Source organism: Leuciscus leuciscus, assembly GCF_965113295.1.
Source record: "Leuciscus leuciscus genome assembly, chromosome: 9".
Classification (NCBI taxonomy): domain Eukaryota; kingdom Metazoa; phylum Chordata; class Actinopteri; order Cypriniformes; family Leuciscidae; genus Leuciscus; species Leuciscus leuciscus.
In genome coordinates, this window is record NC_138733.1 from 28071375 (window position 1) to 28092633 (window position 21259).

The 21259-nt window shown below is 41.9% G+C and overlaps 1 protein-coding gene across 2 annotated transcripts in view; it reads right to left on the minus strand.

Moving 5' to 3' along the window:
* Positions 1–21259, minus strand: part of col4a4 (collagen, type IV, alpha 4) — a 73062-nt gene that overhangs the window by 48804 nt on the left and 2999 nt on the right. For both annotated transcript variants that reach the window (XM_082179078.1, XM_082179080.1), the window contains exon 4: positions 1481–1552. In XM_082179078.1, coding sequence (XP_082035204.1) covers positions 1481–1552 — 72 coding nt within the window. The remainder of the gene's footprint in view (positions 1–1480; positions 1553–21259) is intronic.

The following is a 21259-nucleotide window of genomic DNA, read 5'->3' on the forward strand; positions in this document are numbered from 1 at the left end:
CACATTAACTCTTCATCCTGCTTCACTTAATATTTGTCCGACTTGTAAGTAAAAAATTGAAGGGGCTGTCCCAAATCTCTGTACACTATAAATATTATGCCAAAGATACCTACTTTCTCTGCGTGTTTTTAAATTGTACATCCATGCATGCAGTGCATTTGTGATTTTTTTCAGCCAAAGTGGTGAGAAATAAGAGTCTGACGTTGCAGTTTTTTAAATGAATGAAGTATGAACCTAAAAATTAAGTAATAATTAATTGCCAGAATCTGGATGTTGTTATTCAGGCAGGTAAATATAAACATGCTGATGGCTTAGCTAACTTGAACTAACTTTTCATTTTGAATTGTGCAGCCTGATATTTTATCCACCATTTAAATATTAAACAACATCTGTTTAGCACCAAAACACTGTGTCTGGATTTTGCTGTAATGTTGATACTAATAATATTCCCTCTCACTGAAGCTGTGAAATATTATTCTATAATATTATATATATATATATATATATATATCAGTTTATCAGTTTATCAGTTTCCACAAAAATATTAAGCAGCACAGCTTTTTTCGACAATGTTTCCAAATCATCACATTAGAATGATTTCTGAAGGATCATGTGACACTGAAGACTGGAGTAATGATGTTGAAAATTCAGCTTTGACATCACAGAAATAAATTACATTTTCAAATGAAAAAATTGAAAACAGTTCTTTTAAACCATAATAATATTTCACAATATTACCGTTTTTACTGAATTTTTTTTATCAAATAAATGGAGCCTTGGTGAATATAAGAGACTTTTTATTAATTAGAAAAAAATTATTAAATGTGAATATTCTAATTTAATTAAAAAAAAAATACATATATAAACACCTCAGCCAATCAAAATCTGTTATTTATTGTTAGTCGTCAATTCTTCAGAGTTATTTTTGTAGAGGAGGAGGAGGATGAGGATAGCTGGTTGACTGACAATATATGAACTGACAGCATAATGACATTGCTGAAACATTACTGAAAACCAAGAGCACACCTGAAACACACACACACACACACACACACACACACACACACACACACACACACACACACACACACACACACACACACACACACACTGTAACATTCCATTGTAAAACTGCACTTAATCGAAGTGAAGCCTTCGTGCCTCTGAAATACTCATTAACATGTTTAATCTTTTTCCCCTTTTCTAAGAACATGCCAAGAACTGCCTTATGCCAACACCTGGATGGAGCTGCTCAGGTACAGACATGAACAGGCATTTACCACTGGCAAGAAACTAGGTCAGTGTGCCAGTGCATGTGTGAGTGCAGTGAACATGTGCTAAATGTTGTGCGAAAAACTTTTTGTAATGTCACATTGTTGCAAGGTGCTGCATGGTGTCAAAATGAAGACAATATATTACACAGTGTCTATGATGATGTCATAATGTCCACAAAGTCAAAAGGTCTGTAATGGAGACCTACCCTCTCTCCTTTTGGAGGGAAACACTGGCAGACGCTGCAGTCTCGACCTCCGCACTCTTCTGTCTTGTCCCCCTAAAACACAGAAATATAGTGTCAAGAATGGAGTAAAACATTCATACAAACAAATACTCACACACTAGCAATTCAAAATGGAAACTCAATAATTACCTTTAACTATTGTATACAAATTCCTTATTTTGAAGGTTCAGAAGACAATATTCATTGCTTGTGGTTAGTGTTTTCCTTCGATTACACACTTATATTGTTGAGAGGTGTTTGCCTGTGGGAAGTGCTATCCCAATGCTACTGTCTTCTGGCTGGTTTCCACAGAGTTGCTATATATTTGCATAAGTGTTCTGACTACTGTAATTATATTTATAGGCCTGTTTTATTATATATATATATATATATATATATATATATATATATATATATATATATATATATATACTGTATATATATATATATATATATATATATAAATATACTGTCAGTTAGTCCAAAGCAAAATGCAACACACTGCAAAGCGCTATAGCAAAATAAAAGATAAAAATAAACAGTAAATAAATTACTTTTGAGTGATTCGTTACAAAAGTACGCAAGTACGCATACTTAGAAGGGAGAGGTTATTATGTGAGTATAGGAGATCATAAGTCTGAGTGGACATCCATGCAGAGATGCTCACAAGTAGGGCTGTAGTCAAGACTACCTTTGTCGAGGGTAAGACAAGTCCAAGACCAGGACTAGTCGAGTCCAAGTCAAGACCAAGTCCAAAGAGGTTCGAGTCCAAGACAAGACCGAGTCCAAAAAGGTTAGAGTCCGAGTCAAGACCGAGTTCAGGACAGGAAAAAAAAGTCTGCTAAAAAATATAGCCTATAGAAATTAAATCATTATGTAATAATGAAATAATGAATGATTTTAATTTTATTTAAAATAATTGACTAATTCAAAGAACAACAAACAAATAATTATATAGGCCTAAAGGGGCTGTCACTACTATTGGAGGAGGCCTAAACGTCTCGTAGATGAGACTGCCTGGGTTATATTGTTTCGATATTAGCTATATTTTAAAACAGCCAGTCATTGGAGCCTACCACTAGTGGAATAGGCATTTAAAAGAGAGGCAGATTATAGAGACAGAGCGTATTTAGGCCACGCCCACACCCAGGGGGAAAACAAACCAACTGTTTCCATTGACTTTGCATTGCGAGAGGCTGCCTCCTTGTCATTTCTTGCTTCTAACAAAAGACAGAATAATGCCTAAAAACTGCTGTGTGACAAGGTGTACAGCAAAGAAGCTAAAAAACCCAGAAATAAGTTTTTATTAGCTCTCGACCCCAAAAAACGAGTGTTTTAGGACATAAAAGTGGATACAGACAGTTGAGACAGAGCGTCACGTGTCTCATTACTCTGAGAACTAACGTACGTCCGCTGGAGGAGACCGTAATCGGCAACACAGGATAGTTTATCTTACAGAAATATAATATATAAAACTGACATTTGGATATTTGGCTCACCAGTGACCAAATGTTTAACTTACTGCACACGTGGTGTATTTTTAGTGCATACTGAGTGTCAGGATCCCACAATTTACCCATTCGTTCCAGCCTGTATCCACTTTTATGTCCTCAAACGCTCGTTTTTTGGGGTCGACAGCTTATGAAAACGTATTTCTGGGTTTCTTAGCTTGTTTGCTGTACACCTTGTCACATAGCAGCTTTTAGGCATTATTCTGTCTTTTCTTAGAAGCAAGAAATGACAAGGAGGCAGCCTCTCGCAATGCAAAGTCAATGGAGACAGTTGCTTTGTTTTCCCCCTTGGTGGGCGTGGTCTTCAGATTATGACGCGTTGCGCTCTGTCTCTATGGAGTGATATGACTCAGAAATTACATCAGGCAATGTTCAGATGTCATTCAGTGAGATGTTCAGAAGAACGCAAGAGCTAAACTTCTACAAGCTCAATAACATTCACATCCACACACACACACACACACACACACACACACACACACACACACACACACACACACACACACACACACACACACACACACACACACACACACACACACACACACACACACACACAAAAAGGGAAAAAAAGTCGGAAAACTTTGCCCATTGAAGTGCAAGGCAAGCAGGCAAGTTTTCGGGTTGTTATGGACAATTAAAAATGTGAATATTCACGTTGCACTAGCGGTGGACTTTCAGCGAGTTTATTTAAACAATTATTTTTTAAAGAGCCGTTTGTGAGTCAAAAGAGCCGGCTCTTTTCAGTGAGCTGAGTCAAACGAGCCGGCTCACGAAAAAGAGACGAAATGCCCATCGCTAGTTATTAAGGGGCCAGTGTTTCACTTTCCCTCCAATAATAATTTTTGTTTTAATATCGCGGCGACGTAGGTGTGCTTACTGGGAACATAATAAAGACACCTGGACTCGGTCGAGACCAAAAGCAATATTTGGCAAGACCAGTGGCCGAGACCGAGACAAGTCCGAATACCAGCGAGTCTGAGACAAGTCCGAGACCATAGAAAAACGGTATCGAGTCCGAACTCGAGTCCAAGACCGGACTCGAGTACTACAGCCCTACTCACAAGTCTCTGAGCTAGAGTCCAAGTCAAGTCTCAAGTCTCTGAGCTAGAGTCCAAGTCAAGTCTCAAGTCTCTGAGCTAGAGTCCAAGTCAAGTCTCAAGTCTTTGAGCTAGAGTCCAAGTCAAGTCTCAAGTCTCTTGTGATTATAATAAGTGTTGCATCACGTACAGCGACCCATCCAGGCTGCTTAGAATACTGCATAGCTATATATAAGGAATTCAAAGCATGTAATATGTTATTATGACTCCTTTATTTATTAGCATACAGTATCAGCTTTGATTTTGGTATATAATCAGTGTAAACAGGCTATTGCAACATGACAAAAACACCAAGAATGCTTTACTTTTAAGTTAATATCTGTATTTTGCCTTGTAGCATGAACATACAGTACAGACCAAAAATTGAGGTTCTGAAGAAAAAGGACCCCCTTGTCTGTCGCTGAATTATAATGAAAGGCCTTGGCTCCTATTGTGCTGGCTCTGTGGGGCCATAAGACCAAATATAGAAAATGTTGTACCTTACAGTACTAAAATTGACATACTCCTATTTAGTGCAAAACTGCAAAACATCACATTGTAGCTAAATGAAAAACACTATTGCAACGAACCAAATGATGTGAAATATACTATTTTAAAATATACTATTAAATTTATAAGCAATAATAATGGTTATTGTCATAAGTGTAATTGTGATTGTCAAAACATTTTAGTAACTAAACTGAATTTTATTAGGTTTAGTGGCAACATGTTACAATGTTAACATGGTACAATTTCTGATAAGCTACGTTTTGTTATTATTGCTTGACACAAATTTCACAATTTCAATTAAATTAAATTCTTGTGATTTGATTTAATGTTTGGATAAATATTAGGTACACAAGACCTCTCAAGAAAAAATAAATCTCACCTAATGATGTAAACATAGCTACAGAGAGCCCTATCAGCTGGTAGTATTATTTAAGGTTAAAAATAACTCAAATTAAATATAATGCATTTTTTTATTATAATAACAACTTTAGCAAAAGTAAAATAAAATACGTCAAGTAAAAATATAATAAATATGTAATATAGTACACATATTTAGCAAAATACTCTCTATAGCTCTTTTTTTTCTAGCCAACTAACGTGCTATAGCCCTTATTATGGTCATTAAATGGCTTTCCTGAGGTAAATGTTATGTGACATAATTGTTCTCCAGCTGTTTTATTGACCCCTTTCCGCGGATGAAAAACACTGATTGATCGATATCATGTATACATATATACATTATGTATATACATACAATGTAATATACATTTCGGTAAGTTGTACTGTATCTTTCAACAGTGTTCGTGTTTATTTACTATTAGCTAGTAGAAAGGATCGGTTCACGTGCCGTTAGGGATCTGTCACGTCACATTTACAAGCGCCAAAACGGTATTTATTGTTTGAATTTTGTAATAGAATTGACAGAATTTGAGAGCTGAGATGTTTTTCTATCATAAGTAACCTGCTCTGTCTAGTCTGTCAGTCTCCGTGTCCTCTTTGCTTCGCGATTTTTCTGTGCGTGAGAAAATGGATGTGTGGCGTGAGAGCGTGTGAAAAGTGTCAATCGCGTGAGTCTCACAGTGAATGCGTGAGAGTTGGCAGCTCTGTTGAAGTTTTTAAACCCAAAGCATACGATGAATGGCACAGGTGCAGTCGACATGTTTGTTGTCCTCTCATGTGTGGCCGCGCGCAGCAGATACGTAGTACGTCACGTGTTACGTAGGCAGGTTACAGGCATAGACAGTAAAAGAAATGGACAAAGCAACCCCATTGGATTCAACGGAGAAAAGTGAAGTTAATTAGAAGCACTCACTTCCTGATGGCTGAGCGTACTGCGCAGACTCAAACTGAGCTTGACGACGTAGATGTGACGTGAGCAACCTGTCTGTCTTCTAGTAGCTGTGCCAAGAGAAATCTGAATCATTCCCTTCCGAATCTTGCAGAGATGGAGAGTGTGAGTAGGAGGTGTCCATGAGCTAGGAGCAGGAGAAACTTTGGCTAAGTATTCTGATGAATTATTTTGTCATTTTGCCTCCACGTCCCCCCGATTGCCGCGAGCTTCTCCTCCTGTCCATACGGTAATTTCTCTACAGTGCGACAGAGAGTCGCGTGGTTATGTGACCACATCCTTGGTCTCATCCTTCGGATGAGACGTTAAACCGAGGTCCTGACTCTCTGTGGTCATTAAAAATCCCAGGATGTCCTTCGAAAAGAGTAGGGGTGTAACCCCGGCATCCTGGCCAAATTTGCCCCTTGGCCTCTGTCCATCATGGCCTCCTAATCATCCCCATATACTGATTGGCTTCATCACTGTCATCTCTCCACCAGTAAGCTGGTGTGTGGTGGGCGTTCTGGCGCAATATGGCTGCCGTCGCATCATCCAAGTGGATGCTGCACATTGGTGGTGGTTGAGGAGATTCCCCCATCTATGTAAAGCGCTTTGAGGTCTCAGAAAAAGCGCTATATAAATGTAACAAATTATTATTATTATTATTATTATTATTATGACGCAATCGTTAGCCTATTTTTACAAAAACTGCTTCTACGGGGCCATAACGTAAGATACAAGGTAATGGAGCCTTTTATACATTTTCGTGTTTCTTTAGAAATAAGTAATGGACAAATGGAGTCTTTAAACACCTCAGATGTAAAGTTATTCGCTGTCAAAGTGACGCCAAAATGAATGGGAGTCAATGGAATGCTAACAGCAGGTGAGGGTCTGCTAATCAATGGCGGCGCCCGGGGAAGCTTCAATTTTTTATGAAACATTGCCCCCCTGGTTACAGGTAACGGAGGGAGGGGAAAAACAGCGAGCTCATCAGACGTTTCCTAAAAATAAACATTGTTCACGAGTCCCGCAGCTCGAGTCCGAGTCGAGTCTGAAGTCTTTCGAGGACGAGTCTCAAGTCGAGTCTGAAGTCACTGTGTGACACAGTCCGAGTCTCAAACTCGAGTACCCATCTCTGCATCCATGACATGCGGAGTCCCTCAAGGCTCAATTCTTGCGCCACTCCTGTTCAACCTATACATACTCCCACTGAGCTAAATAATGAAAAAGAACCAAACTGCTTACCACAGCTATGCAGACGACACACATCTCTACTTAGCCCTATCGCCTAACGATTACAGCCCCATTGACTCCCTGTGCAAATGCATTGATGAAGTCAACAGTTGGATGTGCCAAAACTTTCTTCAGCTAAACAAAGACAAAACTGAAGTTATTGCGTTTGAAACAAAGATGAAGTTCTCTAGGTGAACGCATACCTTGACGCTAGGGGCTAGTTTTAAAAACAAAAAATCAAGTCAAGTCATTCTGGAGTCAGACCTTAGTTTCAGTAGTCATGTCTAAACAATAACTAAATCAGCATACTATCATCTCAAAAATATTGTAAGAATTAGATACTTTGTTTCCAGTCAAGACTTGTTCATGCTTTCATCACCAGCAGGGTGGATTATTGAAATGGACTCCTCACTGGCCTTCCCAAAAAGACCATAAGACAGTTGCAGCTCATACAGAACGCTGCCGCCAGGATTCTGAGCGGAACCAAAAAAAATGTACATATCACACCAGTCCTCAGGTCTTTACACTGGCTCCCAGTTACATTTAGGATTGATTTTAAAGTATTATTACTGGTATAGAAATCATTCAATGGCCTAGGAGTAGGACCTCAATACATTGCAGATATGCTCACTGAATATAAACCCAACAGATCACTCAGATCATTAGGATTACATCAACTAAAAATACCAAGGGTTCACTCTAAAGGCCAATTTATACTTCTGCGTCGAGTGTACGCCGTAGTGTACGTCGTAGGCTACGCACGTAGGCGACGCCGTCGTGACCATTTATACTTCTGCGAATGTCTGTGTTGCTCTGCAGTTACACCGCCGAAACGCTAGTTGGCGCGGGTGGGTTTTAATGTTCCACTGTGTTTACATTCCTCGCGGCTGTTTTGAGTTTAGGTTTCTACGAGCAATGGCGACTGAAGGATTCAAACAGATGGCTGTATTTCCGCACTTCTTCAAGCAATCTCTCGGTCACTTGGTCTATTTCCATGGCTCTTCACTGATCTTCGGAATTTAAAAATGGCGGGCGGGCGGTGCAGAGTGCAGAAGATCATTCCGGAAATGCGTAGGAGGAAACGCGATGCTATCCAGCCGACCAATCACAGATCTTGCGGTCCGCGTCGCCGCGACGCGTAGTTACATTTTTGAGGAGGTGCGTGTCAGGGTACGGCGAAGGGTACGACGTATGGTACACGTCAATGCATATGCTACGCCGTACCTTCTACGCGCACCCGACGCAGAAGTATAAATTGGCCTTAAGCCTGGTGAGTTTGCTTTAAGCTACTATGCCAGCCGCAGCTGGCACCAGCTTTCAGAAGAGATCAGATGTGCTCCTACAGTAGTCACATTCAAATCCAGATTCAAAGCACATCTGTTTAGCTGTGCATTTAAATGAATGAGCACTGTGGCACTGTGCGTCCGACTGATTACTCTGTGTTTTATCTCTGCATTCTCCTTTTGATTCTTAACTACTGTATTCTTCCTTTTGATTCTAAACTGAACTCAAATGGCACTGATTGATAACCGGTGTTTTGTGAAGGGTATTGTAGTAGTGGGGGAAACCCAGATGGTCCTAATGACCAGATTTGTGAGCAAGTGCTCACCTTTCTGTGGTGGAGTTTGAGAGGGATTGACTCATGACGGTCAAGGGAACACTGTGGTGACTAGTAGTACAGATTACTAGTCTGGTACGGATTATCAAGAGAACACTGTGGTGACTAGTACAGATTACTGGTCTGGATTGGTACAGATTACTAATCTGGTGGGCTCAGATAATCCACGGTATATGAAAATCCACAGAAGAATACTGACCGTCATGGGGAAATCTCAGAGTCAAAATAAGATACACCGGTGTTTTGCCAGATGTGACCCTGGATCACAAAACCAGTCACATGTCGCACAGGTATATTTGTGGCAATAGCCAATAATACATTGTATGGGTCAAAACTATCGATTTTTCTTTTATGCCAAAAATCATTAGGATATTAAGTAAAGATCATGTTCCGTGAAGATATTTTGTAAATTTCTTACCGTAAATATATAAAACATTTATTTTTGTGAGTGAATGCAGCACAATCGTGAACATAAATGGACAACTTTAAAGGCAATTTTCTCAGTTTCAATTTTTTTGCACCTTCAGATTCCAGATTTTCAAATAGTTGTATCTCAGCCAAATTTTGTCCTATCCTAACAAACCATACATCAATGGAAAGCTTATTTATATAGCTTTCAGATAATATATCAATTTCAGAAATTGACCCATGTGACTGGTTTTGTGGTCCAGGGTCACAGATGAGAAATGTATTCTGTGTATCAAAAATCTTTTTACTATTTTAATTCATTTTACTCTAATTCATTTTATAACTGTATCATTTATCTCTTTTAATTCCTTTTATAACTGTTTTAATTTCCCCTGCTTTTTTTGTGTCTATTTTCTATGCAAAGCTCTATGAATTATTATAGTGTGATTATTATAATTCCTTTCTATGTATAGCTTTTGAATAGCTGTTTGAATTTTCCTTGCTTTTATTTTGTGATAATTTTTATTCCTCTCTATGTAAAGCACTTTGAATTGCCACAGTGTATGAAATGTGCTTTATAAATAAACTTGTCTTGCATTAAATAGGCTATGCTAAACACGGAAGCATGGAACCTGTGTGACGCGCTAGAACAGACCTCATCAGCTGTGTCCCAAATTCAGAGGCTGCATCCTTTTAAGGGCGCATTCGGTCACAGCGGCGCGAAAGAGGCTCTCCCAATTCGAATGCTCCTTCAAATTTTCTGTGCAATGAAGGATACAACAGATTGATCCTTCATGGCCTTGTCTACCCCAGAATTCATTGCGCACCAATGACAACAGGATTTTTGATTACAATTTTAACCATAAGTATTGGGTTTCAACATTCAAATATCTAATGATACAAATGTAAAAAAAATCATAATAATTTTTTTAAGCGGTTCAAATGTTGACATATTTTACTAAGATGTGATTATAGATAATACTCTATTACATACAGAAATGGACCATGGTGAACATATTTAGGGTGTGTGTTCACACTTGTAGTTTGGTTCGCTTGGTTTGTTTGGTCCGGACCAAAAAAAATTAAATAATAATAATTTAGTCCTGGGAACCCTGTTTTGTTTTCAGACAGTTAAATATAACTTTCAAAAAAGTCCAGTACAAACGTTACTGCCTCTCATAGAGAACAGTCCTCCGTAGGCTAGACTGTCCCATTTAACAAAGCTTGTTCTTTCGTGGCCTTTAAAGTCTGTGTCCTTCAAAGGATGCAACCTCTGAATTGGAACGCAGCTATTGGTTCTCATGCGTTACGCACATTTTGAGCTTCTTTTCCTTTTAATGGTGGTTGGCAAACCCACTTGAAGGTGCATATCGCCACCTACGACGCCTGAGTGACAGCTGACGTAAAATAAAGGACTGAGCTTAGGATACCGATACCGATCATTTAAAAAAAAAACTTAATCGGCCCCGATACCAATCCTTAAGAACAGCTCGGGACATCCATATTTCATACACAACTTTACACATACTTTGCTTACAAATTAAAGTGCTTATGACCAACTAGCTAAGTATGATCTACTTTGCAGGCACCAATAACAATTATTTTATTTAACCTGAGGTGCTATAATGAATAACCAACAGTTTCCTAAAATGCTAAACCAAACTAGATGTTTGATATTGAGGTCACGAGAGACCCACAGACATACATATAAGCTAACCAGCACAATTGCAGGAATGTAAACACAGAGATAACGAAATACCAAAACAGAGAGAGAGAGAGAGAGAGAGAGAGAGAGAGAGAGAGAGACAAAAACATGAAAAAGAGATAGGAGGGTTAGATTGAAAAATCTGAGTACATTACATACAAGAGGGAGAGGATGTTCAGGTCAGGCATGTTATGTCTTTTTGGAGGTAGTCAGCCACGTAATAAAAAAAGGAAAAGGTAGAGTGATAAACTGTACTTGCAATCAAAAACCATTCTTTCACAAATGCACACTTATCGTGCACAGTGTCTGACTCTGCAAACATAGACACACACACATCTAAAATGAGCACACGCTCCATAGAGAGGAACAAAATCACTTTTCCGAACATTGACATTTACGTTCCTCTGGTGGAATGATCTTCCCAACCCTACAAACAGCTGAATCCCTTGATAGCAATATTAAAAAACGGCTAAAAACATATCTAATCCATAAGCACTGAACTGTTTGCTGCTGATGTTGACTCTGTTCTATACCGTCTTTAGCACATTGAATGATTAGCACTACTAAAGTTATTGCCTTCTTAAGATGAATGCCTTTTCCAGATTTCTGCTTTGGAAGAAAGTATTTGAAAAATGAGTATATATAAAATACTTTTTAAATCACTTTTGCCTCTAGAAGTCTGTCCATTTAAAGTACACAGAAAACTTTTTTCCCCAGCACACTTTAACCAGGCTTAACAACAACAAAAACACTTCTCCACATTTTGGCAAGGGGACACATAGTGTGTTAAAAATTACCAAAAGTGCAAAAGGCCAATCTATCATAACATAAACAAGTGGAAGTCTGAAGGGTACACAATGATTATGCATGCAACAAACCGCAAACGCCTGCAAGCGCGTACAATATTTTACAAAGTAATTAATTTTTTACTCTGTGCAAAAATCAGCACACTGAGAATAAAGGAGAGGAGACAGTGATTGTATGTTACCTCATTTATACTCCTGTGAAACAGGTAACTGTGGGACTATGTGAATATACTGGGAATATACTGCTAAGTTATTTTCCTCATAAGATTTTCTAAGGGTGCTAATAACAATGCAGATTTATTTTCACAGCCTTCTTTGCTCATATTTTTCTGATCTCAACTATGTGTATCATGTATGTGTGTGTGTATGCACACATAACAGGGGCTGTGAATTACACAAAAGATAATGGTTCTAAGTGATGGGCGATGACATCAACTCAGAGTTTGAGATGATCCGTGCTGACTGGATGATGAGCGTAACCGCACGCTTCACTCCAAGTCAGATGTGTGAGATTAGAGAGTTAGGGTACGATGGTTGCTGCATGACAGAGAGACACGCTTCCCTTATTACCACACTTCTTCTGTCTTGCTCCCTCTTTTTCCATTCCTCTTTCCCTCATGTTACCTGTACTGTGCATTATCCCATCGCAATCTTAAATTATCTGAGATTGAGTTTCACCCGATCCTGGCTTATTTCTACTTGATGATGTTGAGTCTGAGTTTGGTTTAGTCTAAAGGGATGTTTGGTGGCATGGGATTACACAGGACAGGTCTATAATTTGTAACCAACTGAAAACACTTGGATTAGCCTGCACGATAAAACCAGTTTCAGATGATTAATTGATGTTTTTATAAAGGAACTATATAGCTTAAGATAACTCTTCGTCATATTTGCTCCTCAATGTAACAGTAAGTTAACAATGTAATGGCTTTTAAAGCCAGCAAATCAACTGTATTAAAATTAAGTAAAAACCACATCAAAGCCACTTCCAAAAACCACTTCACAAGCACTTACAAAAAGCATTATCAGCAAAAAAAATTATAAAATAAAAATACAGTTCGACAGCTGAGTCGGTAAGATTTTTTAAACAAATTCAAATGAGTTTTTCAAATAAATTAAACACTTTCGTTTGAACTTGTTTTAACAAAAATACTAAGCAGCACTCTGCTTTCACCATTGATAATAATCATAAATGTTTTTTTAGCATCATAGATATTAGAATGATTTCTGAAGGATCATGTGACACTGAAGACTGGAGTAATGATGCTGAAAATACAGATTTGATCACAGGAATAAATTACATTTTAAAATATATTACAATAAAAAACAGTTATTTTTATATATACAAATTGTAATAATATCTAATAATTAATACTTAGAAATAATGTACTGTTACTGTTTTTACTGTGTTTTTATCAAATACATGAGGCTTCGGTGAGCTTAAGAGGGCTCTTTGAAAAACATTAAACATTCTGAACAGTAGTGTATTTTAGAGCAAAGCTACAAAAATGAAAATACACACAGCAAAAATATTCATTTCCTTTTTCATTTTCATTTCCCAAGTGCATGACTTTTCAAGGTCTGGATATCCCAAATCCCCAAAGTTCTTGGACTCCTTCCAAATTCTTTCTTTCTTGCTTTATTTGAACATGAGTTCAGTGACAGTATGTCACTAAGGTAATAACTTATGTATCGGGACATCTGGATATGTTAAAATCTTGCTCTTTCTGTATCTTTCCCCCATCTATCGTCTCCATACCTGTAGGCCCGCTTCACTCTGCACCTCTGACAGGATGTTGACCAGACAGCCAATCATAGAAAGTGCAACAGATAAATCTCTGTTACTTACACTCTATCCAGATCTTCCTCTACACTTACTCTCTTTCCAGCAGGGGTTCTCAACTCTGGCCCCGGGGTCCACTTTCCTGCAGAGTTTAGCTCCAACACTAATCAAACACACCTGAAAGGGCTAAGCAAGGTCTTCAACATTATTATAAAGTTACAGGCAGGTGAGTTTGATCAAGGTTGGAGCTAAACTAAATGGACCTCGAAGGCCAGAGAATGAGAAGCCTTGGTTTAGAGGCCAAAAAATCAAACATGAAATCAAACATCAAAATCTGTCAACCAATTTTCAAGCATTTTAAGCCTTTAGGTTTGAAAGATCATGTGAAACAATCAGATCAAGTTTGTCTAGCTGATACTGTAAATCGTTGGAAGTCGCTCCTTCATGGAGTGAGACAGAACATGTACGCATCATTCATCTTAATGAGCGACAGGATGTGTACATGCGTATGTGCGGGTAAGCATTTCTGATACATTTTCCCTAGTGTGTGTGTGTGTGTGTGTGCGTGTGTGAGGCAGCACCTGCTTTGTGACACCTGGTCATTTTTGTCAGGTTTACAACCTTACCCCTGACCCCCTTCACACAGAATCAGACAGAACACCTTAGGCAAAATGACTTATATATGTGCAGGAACCACAATGTACCATCAATACAACACTCTCACTTTCCCCTATTCTTTGAACTTAAAAATCGAATTCTGTCATTTTTTACTCACCCTTGTGTTGTTCCAAATCTGTTTGGCTTTCTCTTTTCAACGGAACACAAAAGGTGAATAGTCTGGGGGCTATTTTCAGTCAAATTAAAGAGGACCATGCAAATAACAAATACATTTGTTAGCTTTCTGTGAGGAAAATACTTCATTTAGGTCATTATTCGTTGAGAAAACCTAACATTTGCCATAGCTCTCCTTGACAAGTTTATGAGAGTTCATTGGAGAGGTAGTGACGTCTGATTCAAGAATCAATGGTACTTTTGGGTCAAAGTAAACATACTGTAATACTGATGAGGGCTGTGTTTCCCAAAAGCACCACCGATAGTCTCTACGATAAACATAGCTCAGGATGCTTTTGATAAACAGCCCTGAATGATTCATTCACAAATCTGACTGATCTGGTTCTAAAGGTCACTCAATGTTCAGGTATAGAGGAAATAGTGGCTTCAATTTGGAAAGTTCATCACAAAAAAAGCTATCGTATGACTTTAGTGAACGTCACATTCGTGATGTTTTTATGGTGCTTTCACATCCGTTTTGAAACTTGAACACTTCAGTATCTATTGCAATTGCATGCAAAAAGGAACTATTTAAAACATATCCTATTGTCTTTCATTGAGGAAAGACAATCAAATATGTTTGGAACAAAATAGAGGTGAATAAATGATAGAATTTTCTGAGTGAACAACCCCATTTAGTTGGATTGTTTACATCAGAAATATGTCTGCATTCCTCTCTTCTTACGTAAAAGCAGGGATGGGCATCAGTGCAGACGATGTTTTCTTATCTTCTCAGCGACTGTACTGCACTATCTCTCTTTTGGCTCTCCATCCCTCTTATTCTTCTCTGTTCAGTGCTAGTGAAGGTATGATGGCAATCTCCATCCATCTGCCCTCATAAGTAATGTTCTGTATCCATCTGTGCCTTTGGATTCTAGCCACATAGATGATGCCTCAAAGGGAGCCTTATGGGCAGACGAGGCAGACTACAGTACACACTTGTCAATTACCTGGTCGGAATACACATACATACATACATAGAATATCAGAATCCATTCCTGTTCACCCACAACACTCTTTTTCTCATGGGCGGTTGGTAATGAAAGACATCGTAACCCTTTTCCAGAGATTTCTGGATCCCTTATGCCATCATAGCCCCTTTGGATCGTATGACACTTTACTTCAAAGGCTGCTTCATGCCATTGAAATCAAAAGATGAGTGCATGTAAAACAAAATATTGGTTCTCTAGTTAAGATCTCTGTTTCAACATAACTCAATGAAACACCCATACAGGACCACTTCATCAATAAATCAATCTTATCATCAAGCTAAAGAGGTGAGGATGTCAAACCTAGTGAACTGCTTCACCACCTATACACAGGCAGATGCTTTCTTAAAGGGGTGATCAAATTTTCCTTGAGCTTTTGACATATAAGAGATCATCATACTATAAGAATATCCTGTAAGTTTCAGAACTGAAAACGTCCTTGTTAGTCCAATAAAAGCTTTTATTGACACCAGGCACAGCGAACGACGGGTTCTCTTACGAGAGGTCTCTCGTACTTGCGTAAGTATCTTACACTAGGGGAAAACCTCTTTTCCTCGAGATATTGAAGCCAAAAATTATCCTTAATTTTGCAATAATGTAAAACGCATTGCAGCAGCATGCAGACATGGGCGAGACAGTTCGCGCGCCCATTGGCTGCTCTGTGGCAACTGCACCAGCCTATCGATAGAGGCCCCTCATGACGTCAGAACCAATGAGGGTGCTTCACGCCCATTACGTCATGTCCCGCCGAAAGCGGGTGGGGCTAGGGCTATAAATACGGCCCAGAGAGGCTGGTTTGGTCAGTTTTTCATCTCTTCAGCGGGCCTACACATCGCTGGATCCTGAGAGGAAGCCGCGCCGTCTGATTCAAGCTCCCAGCGGGATTAGTCTGCATCTGAAGCTGCCGGTCGACAAATCGCCGCCTTCAGTCGCCGTTCCTGCTCACGCTTTCCGGCGTACATATCCTTTTCTCTGCTACTGTGTTTTGTGTATGTGTGTGTTCGCCGCCGCGACACACACTCTCATTGCACTAAAAGAGCCGGGCGTCTTTTTCAAGACGCCCCTTTCCTGAGGACGCGCAGCTCTCGCGCTCGCTGACGGCGACTGCCCTCGCTGCGAACTAGTTACTGCCTATGGTGACTCTGCGGACTCACCTGGCATCCTTCTCCGAGACTGCGCCTGAATTTTCTCACACATTTCTCAGTTCCCTGATCAGGCGACTGGAAATATAAATATTGCAGCGCCTGCAAGCAAACGCCGAAGAAAACATGTCGACGCTCTTATATGCTCGTGCATCTGAAAGCCTTTGTGTTCCCCCCTGTGGCTCAGTGGCGGAATCTTTGGTTTTTCGCACGAGAGACCGATGTTCGAATCCCGGTCTAACGGCAGATATATTATGCCTCCAATGCTTCGCTCTGTCAGTTCCCTGAAAGGCGACTGCAGATGTGCATTTTGCAGCCAACGAGCGCGTTGTACAACCCGCTCGCCTGCACCCAAACACCGTTTCTATGGTTCCCGTGCGTCACTGGCGAAAGGAGAAAAGAGTGTTTATGTCCCACTGCGGCCGGGCCGAATTCTATTTCTCATACATTTCTCATTCCCCTCTGAAGTTCAGGCGACTGGAAATGTCAATACTGCAGTGAGCGAGCCTGTTGTACAACCCGCTCGCCTGCACCCAAACACCGTTTCTATGGTTTCCGTGCGTCACTGGCGAAAGGAGAAAAGAGAGTGTTCCTAGTCCAGCTGCAGCTGGATCTACCTCCATTCTCATACATTTCTCTGGAAATGTCAATATTGCAGTGGACGAGCCTATTGTAATACACGCACGTCTGCAAACAAACGCCAGCATGTTGACGCTCTCTGTTTCTATGGCAACTTCTCGCTCGTTCAGTTCCAGTAAATGCGACTGTTCCAGTGTATTCTGCAGTAAACAAGTCGGCGACACAGCCCGCTTGCCTGCACACAAACGCCGCTTTTACAGCTACCCAGATAAATCCCATAAGAGTGTATTTTCTGGTGTTCCGGCCACGGCCGATGGTGTTATGAGTGTAGACAAAATGCCCACTGCCCAGTGCTCATTCCTACACAGAAACACAGCCCGTCACACAGGGCTCGCGCACATGAAATCGACCCAGATCGATTGCGCATTAAATGTGGTAAATGTGCCCACTGCCCAGTGCCCACAAACACTACGTTCTGCATGTCTCAAGGTTTCTGTAAAACGAAACCAACATGCATTCGCTCTGCTCAGGCGGACAATGCTCTCAGTGTTGTAAATGTGCCCGCTATCTCACGCCCACATTCACACATAGACATGACAGGTCTTACGGGACTCGCCCAGCCCTCCCCCTCTCGGTTGACCACCGCAGAGGAGTCGAGCGCGGGCAATCTGACCGCTGTTATCAGCGCGCCCCCTGCCTCAAATGTCATAAGCGCGACGCTTATGTTGCAGCACACTGAAGCCCCTGTGTCGCTGAGCGACCAGAGCGCGCTTCGCATTCAACCCCTAACCATTCGTGCAAACGCATGGGCAAGGCTACCCGGGGTTTCGAAGTGGGTGCTAGACATTATAGAAAGAGGCTATTCGCTACAGTTCGGTCGACGCCCGCAACTCAAAGCGGCGCGAATCGATACTAAGGTGAAAAAGGAAGTAGCACACCTACTTCGAGCCAAAATAGCGAAGCTACTGAGCAAAGGGGCTATAGAACCCTTATCACAAGCTCAGAGCGAAGGGGGCATGTACAGCAGATATTTTCTGGTACCCAAAAAAGACGGGGGTCTCAGACCCATTCTAGATCTAAGACGACTAAACAAAACACTTCTGAAACGACGGTTCAGAATGCTCACGACCAAGAAAATCCTCTCGCAAATTTGCCAAGGGGACTGGTTCATGTCGATAGATCTGAAAGACGCTTAGGTTTCGCGAGAATTTAGGTCTCACAGTCAATTGGGCGAAGAGTTCGCTGTCTCCCAGTCAGAAAATATATTTTCTGGGCACAGATCTGGACTCGCTGTCTATGACAGCACAGCTGTCGCCGCAGCGCAGACTAAGTATTCAGCGCATGACAGAGATTTTTCGCCACGCCGCTTTAGTCCCGCTCAAAAAGTTTCAAAGGATGCTGGGTCTCATGGCTTCAGCATCCTCAGTGCTTCAGCTGGGTCTGCTTCGCATGCGCCCGCTGCAGTATTGGTTGAAAGCGCGCGCCGCGCAGAGCTTGGACCTCCGGTCTCGCGCGCCTCAAGGTCGATCAGAAATGCGTCGCAGCTCTGAAACCTTGGACAGTGACCGACTGGTACCGGTCAGGAGTAAGCCTGGGGACTTCCTCGAGTGTGAAGGTGGTGGGATGCCTCAACCTCGGGATGGGGAGCGCTGCTCGAGGGCAGACCATTATTCGGCCAGTGGTCGGAACGGGAGAAGCTTCTGCATATAAACTGCCTGGAAATGATAGCAGTCGACAACGCGCTGAGGCGCTTTTTTTGTCCCCAGATAAGACACCACGTCTTGGTCCGTTCGGACAACATGTCAGTGGTGGCTTATATAAATCACCAAGGAGGTATCAGATCCAGAATCCTTCACAGGCTGACGGAACACCTCCTGGTCTGGGCTCAGCACAATCTGCGCTCGCTCAGGGCAGCGCATGTGCCCGGCCATCTGAATGTGGGACCAGACAGACTGTCCAGAAACTATCTTCCGGCAGGAGAATGGTCTTTACACCCACAGACAATCAAACTGCTATGGAGGACATTTGGCAGAGAGAAAATAGACCTATTTGCGTCTCAAGAGAACGCTCATTGTCAGGAATTTTTCTCCAAGAGCAGGGATGCGCTGGCTCACGTGGCCCCGCTGCCCGCTCTATGCGGTTCCCCCTGTCACGCTCCTACCCCAGGTGTTAGAGCGAATCAGGGAGAGCGGATGCCCGGTGCTACTCGTCGCCCCATTTTTGGACAAACCAAGTCTGGTTTCCAGACCTGATGCAGCTGACGAGTACCGCCCAGTGGCCGATACCGGTGAGGAGGGATCTCCTCTCGCAGGCAAACGGCTCGATCTGGCATCCTTACCCGGAGCTTTGGTTCCTACATGTGTGGGCCATCAACGGGTACCCGTTAACCTCCCAGCGGGAGTGTTAAACACGATCACACAGGCTAGAGCTCCATCTACGAGGCGGCTCTATTCCTCAAAATGGTCTGTGTTCACTAGCTGGTGTACAGCGAGTGGCACTTCACCCTCACGCTGTGGGGTGCCGGAGGTTCTCTCCTTTTTACAAGAGCTTCTGGATAAGGGCAGAACCCCATCCACGCTCAAAGTTTATGTGGCGGCCATAGCAGCGTTCGCTGAACCACCGCTTGGCCAGTCATTAGAAAGGAACGATCTGGTCATTCGCTTCCTTAGAGGAGCTAAGAGGCTGAACCCTCCCAGACCTCCCTCAGTTCCCGTTTGGGACCTTTCCACGGTTCTGGAAGCCATGAAAGGTGCCCCATTCGAGCCAATACAGTCAATAGACCTGAAACTCTTGTCTTTCAAAACAGTGTTTCTTCTGGCTCTCGCTTCAGTGAAGCGCATAGGGGATTTGCAAGCGCTCTCAGTGAGCGCGACGTGTATGGAGTTTGGGCCTAATGACTCGAGAGTCATACTCAAACCAAAGCACGGATATGTTCCTAAATCCCTCAATACACCGTTTAGGGCACAGGTTATCTCCCTGTAGGCCCTGCCGGTATCTGAAGAGGAAGGGGACGCAGGCTTCCTTTGCCTGGTCAGGGCGTTAAGAGCCTATGTGTCTTGTCGTGGGCTTGGTCCAGTGGGATTGCCTTGCAAGATATCTGTATGACGGCAGGCTGGGCCTCCCCGTCTACATTTATAAGGTTTTATAACCTCGAGGTTCCCGCTTTACAAGCTAGGTTGCTCTCGGTTTAATTTTTCAGTATTGCCCGCCCGATGCTATCGGCTCAGGATGCTGAAACTGCTAGAGCGTCGATCACTGATCGTCTGTATACTTCTGTGGGCAGTGCGTAAGTCCCCCATATTTACCAGTCCAGGCCGAGTTCGCCCTGGCTGTGTGGAACACTTGATATAACATGCTCTTATCAGAGCTCCATATTACAGGAATGATGCTATTCTAGCCCCTCTTCCCGGATTCTCTGTGAGTCCCTTGTGATTAGGCACTGTATGAGCCCCGGGCACCTGCCCTTGGGACTTTAGTGTTATGTCTCAAGCAAGCACGGCGTTTTACATTGTGTTCCCCTAGCGTAAGATACTTACGCAAGTACGAGAGACCTCTCGTAAGAGAACGTACTCGGTTACTAACGTAACCTCGGTTCTCTCTAGAAGAGGGAACGAGTACTTGCGTATCTTGCCGTGCATGCGTCATGTTCTGATTCGCTTCAGCGATGAAAAACTGACCAAACCAGCCTCTCTGGGCCGTATTTATAGCCCTAGCCCCACCCGCTTTCGGCGGGACATGACGTAATGGGCGCGAAGCACCCTCATTGGTTCTGACGTCATGAGGGGCCTCTATCGATAGGCTGGTGCAGTTGCCGCAGAGCAGCCAAGCTGTCTCGCCCATGTCTGCATGCTGCTGCAATGCGTTTTACATTATTGCAAAATTAAGGATAATTTTTGGCTTCAATATCTCGAGGAAAAGAGGTTTTCCCCTAGCGTAAGATACTTACGCAAGTACTCGTTCCCTCTTCTAGAGAGAACCGAGGTTACGTTAGTAACCGAGTACGTTTTTCAAAGTGGGGATCTTTGACGTCAAAGGGTATCAAACACCGCGTCCGCAGAAGATCAATGCCTACTTCAACACTGCCTGTTTAGCCCCGGCCACCGATTCGCGCTTTACATGAAACTCATTATAATGATTATTATAAAGCTGATTGGTTTAAAATTGACTTCTGTTCTTCATTCGTCGCTGCACCAGTGGTTCCAAAACTGGGAGTCCTGGAGTTATAAAAAGGGGGTTGCAG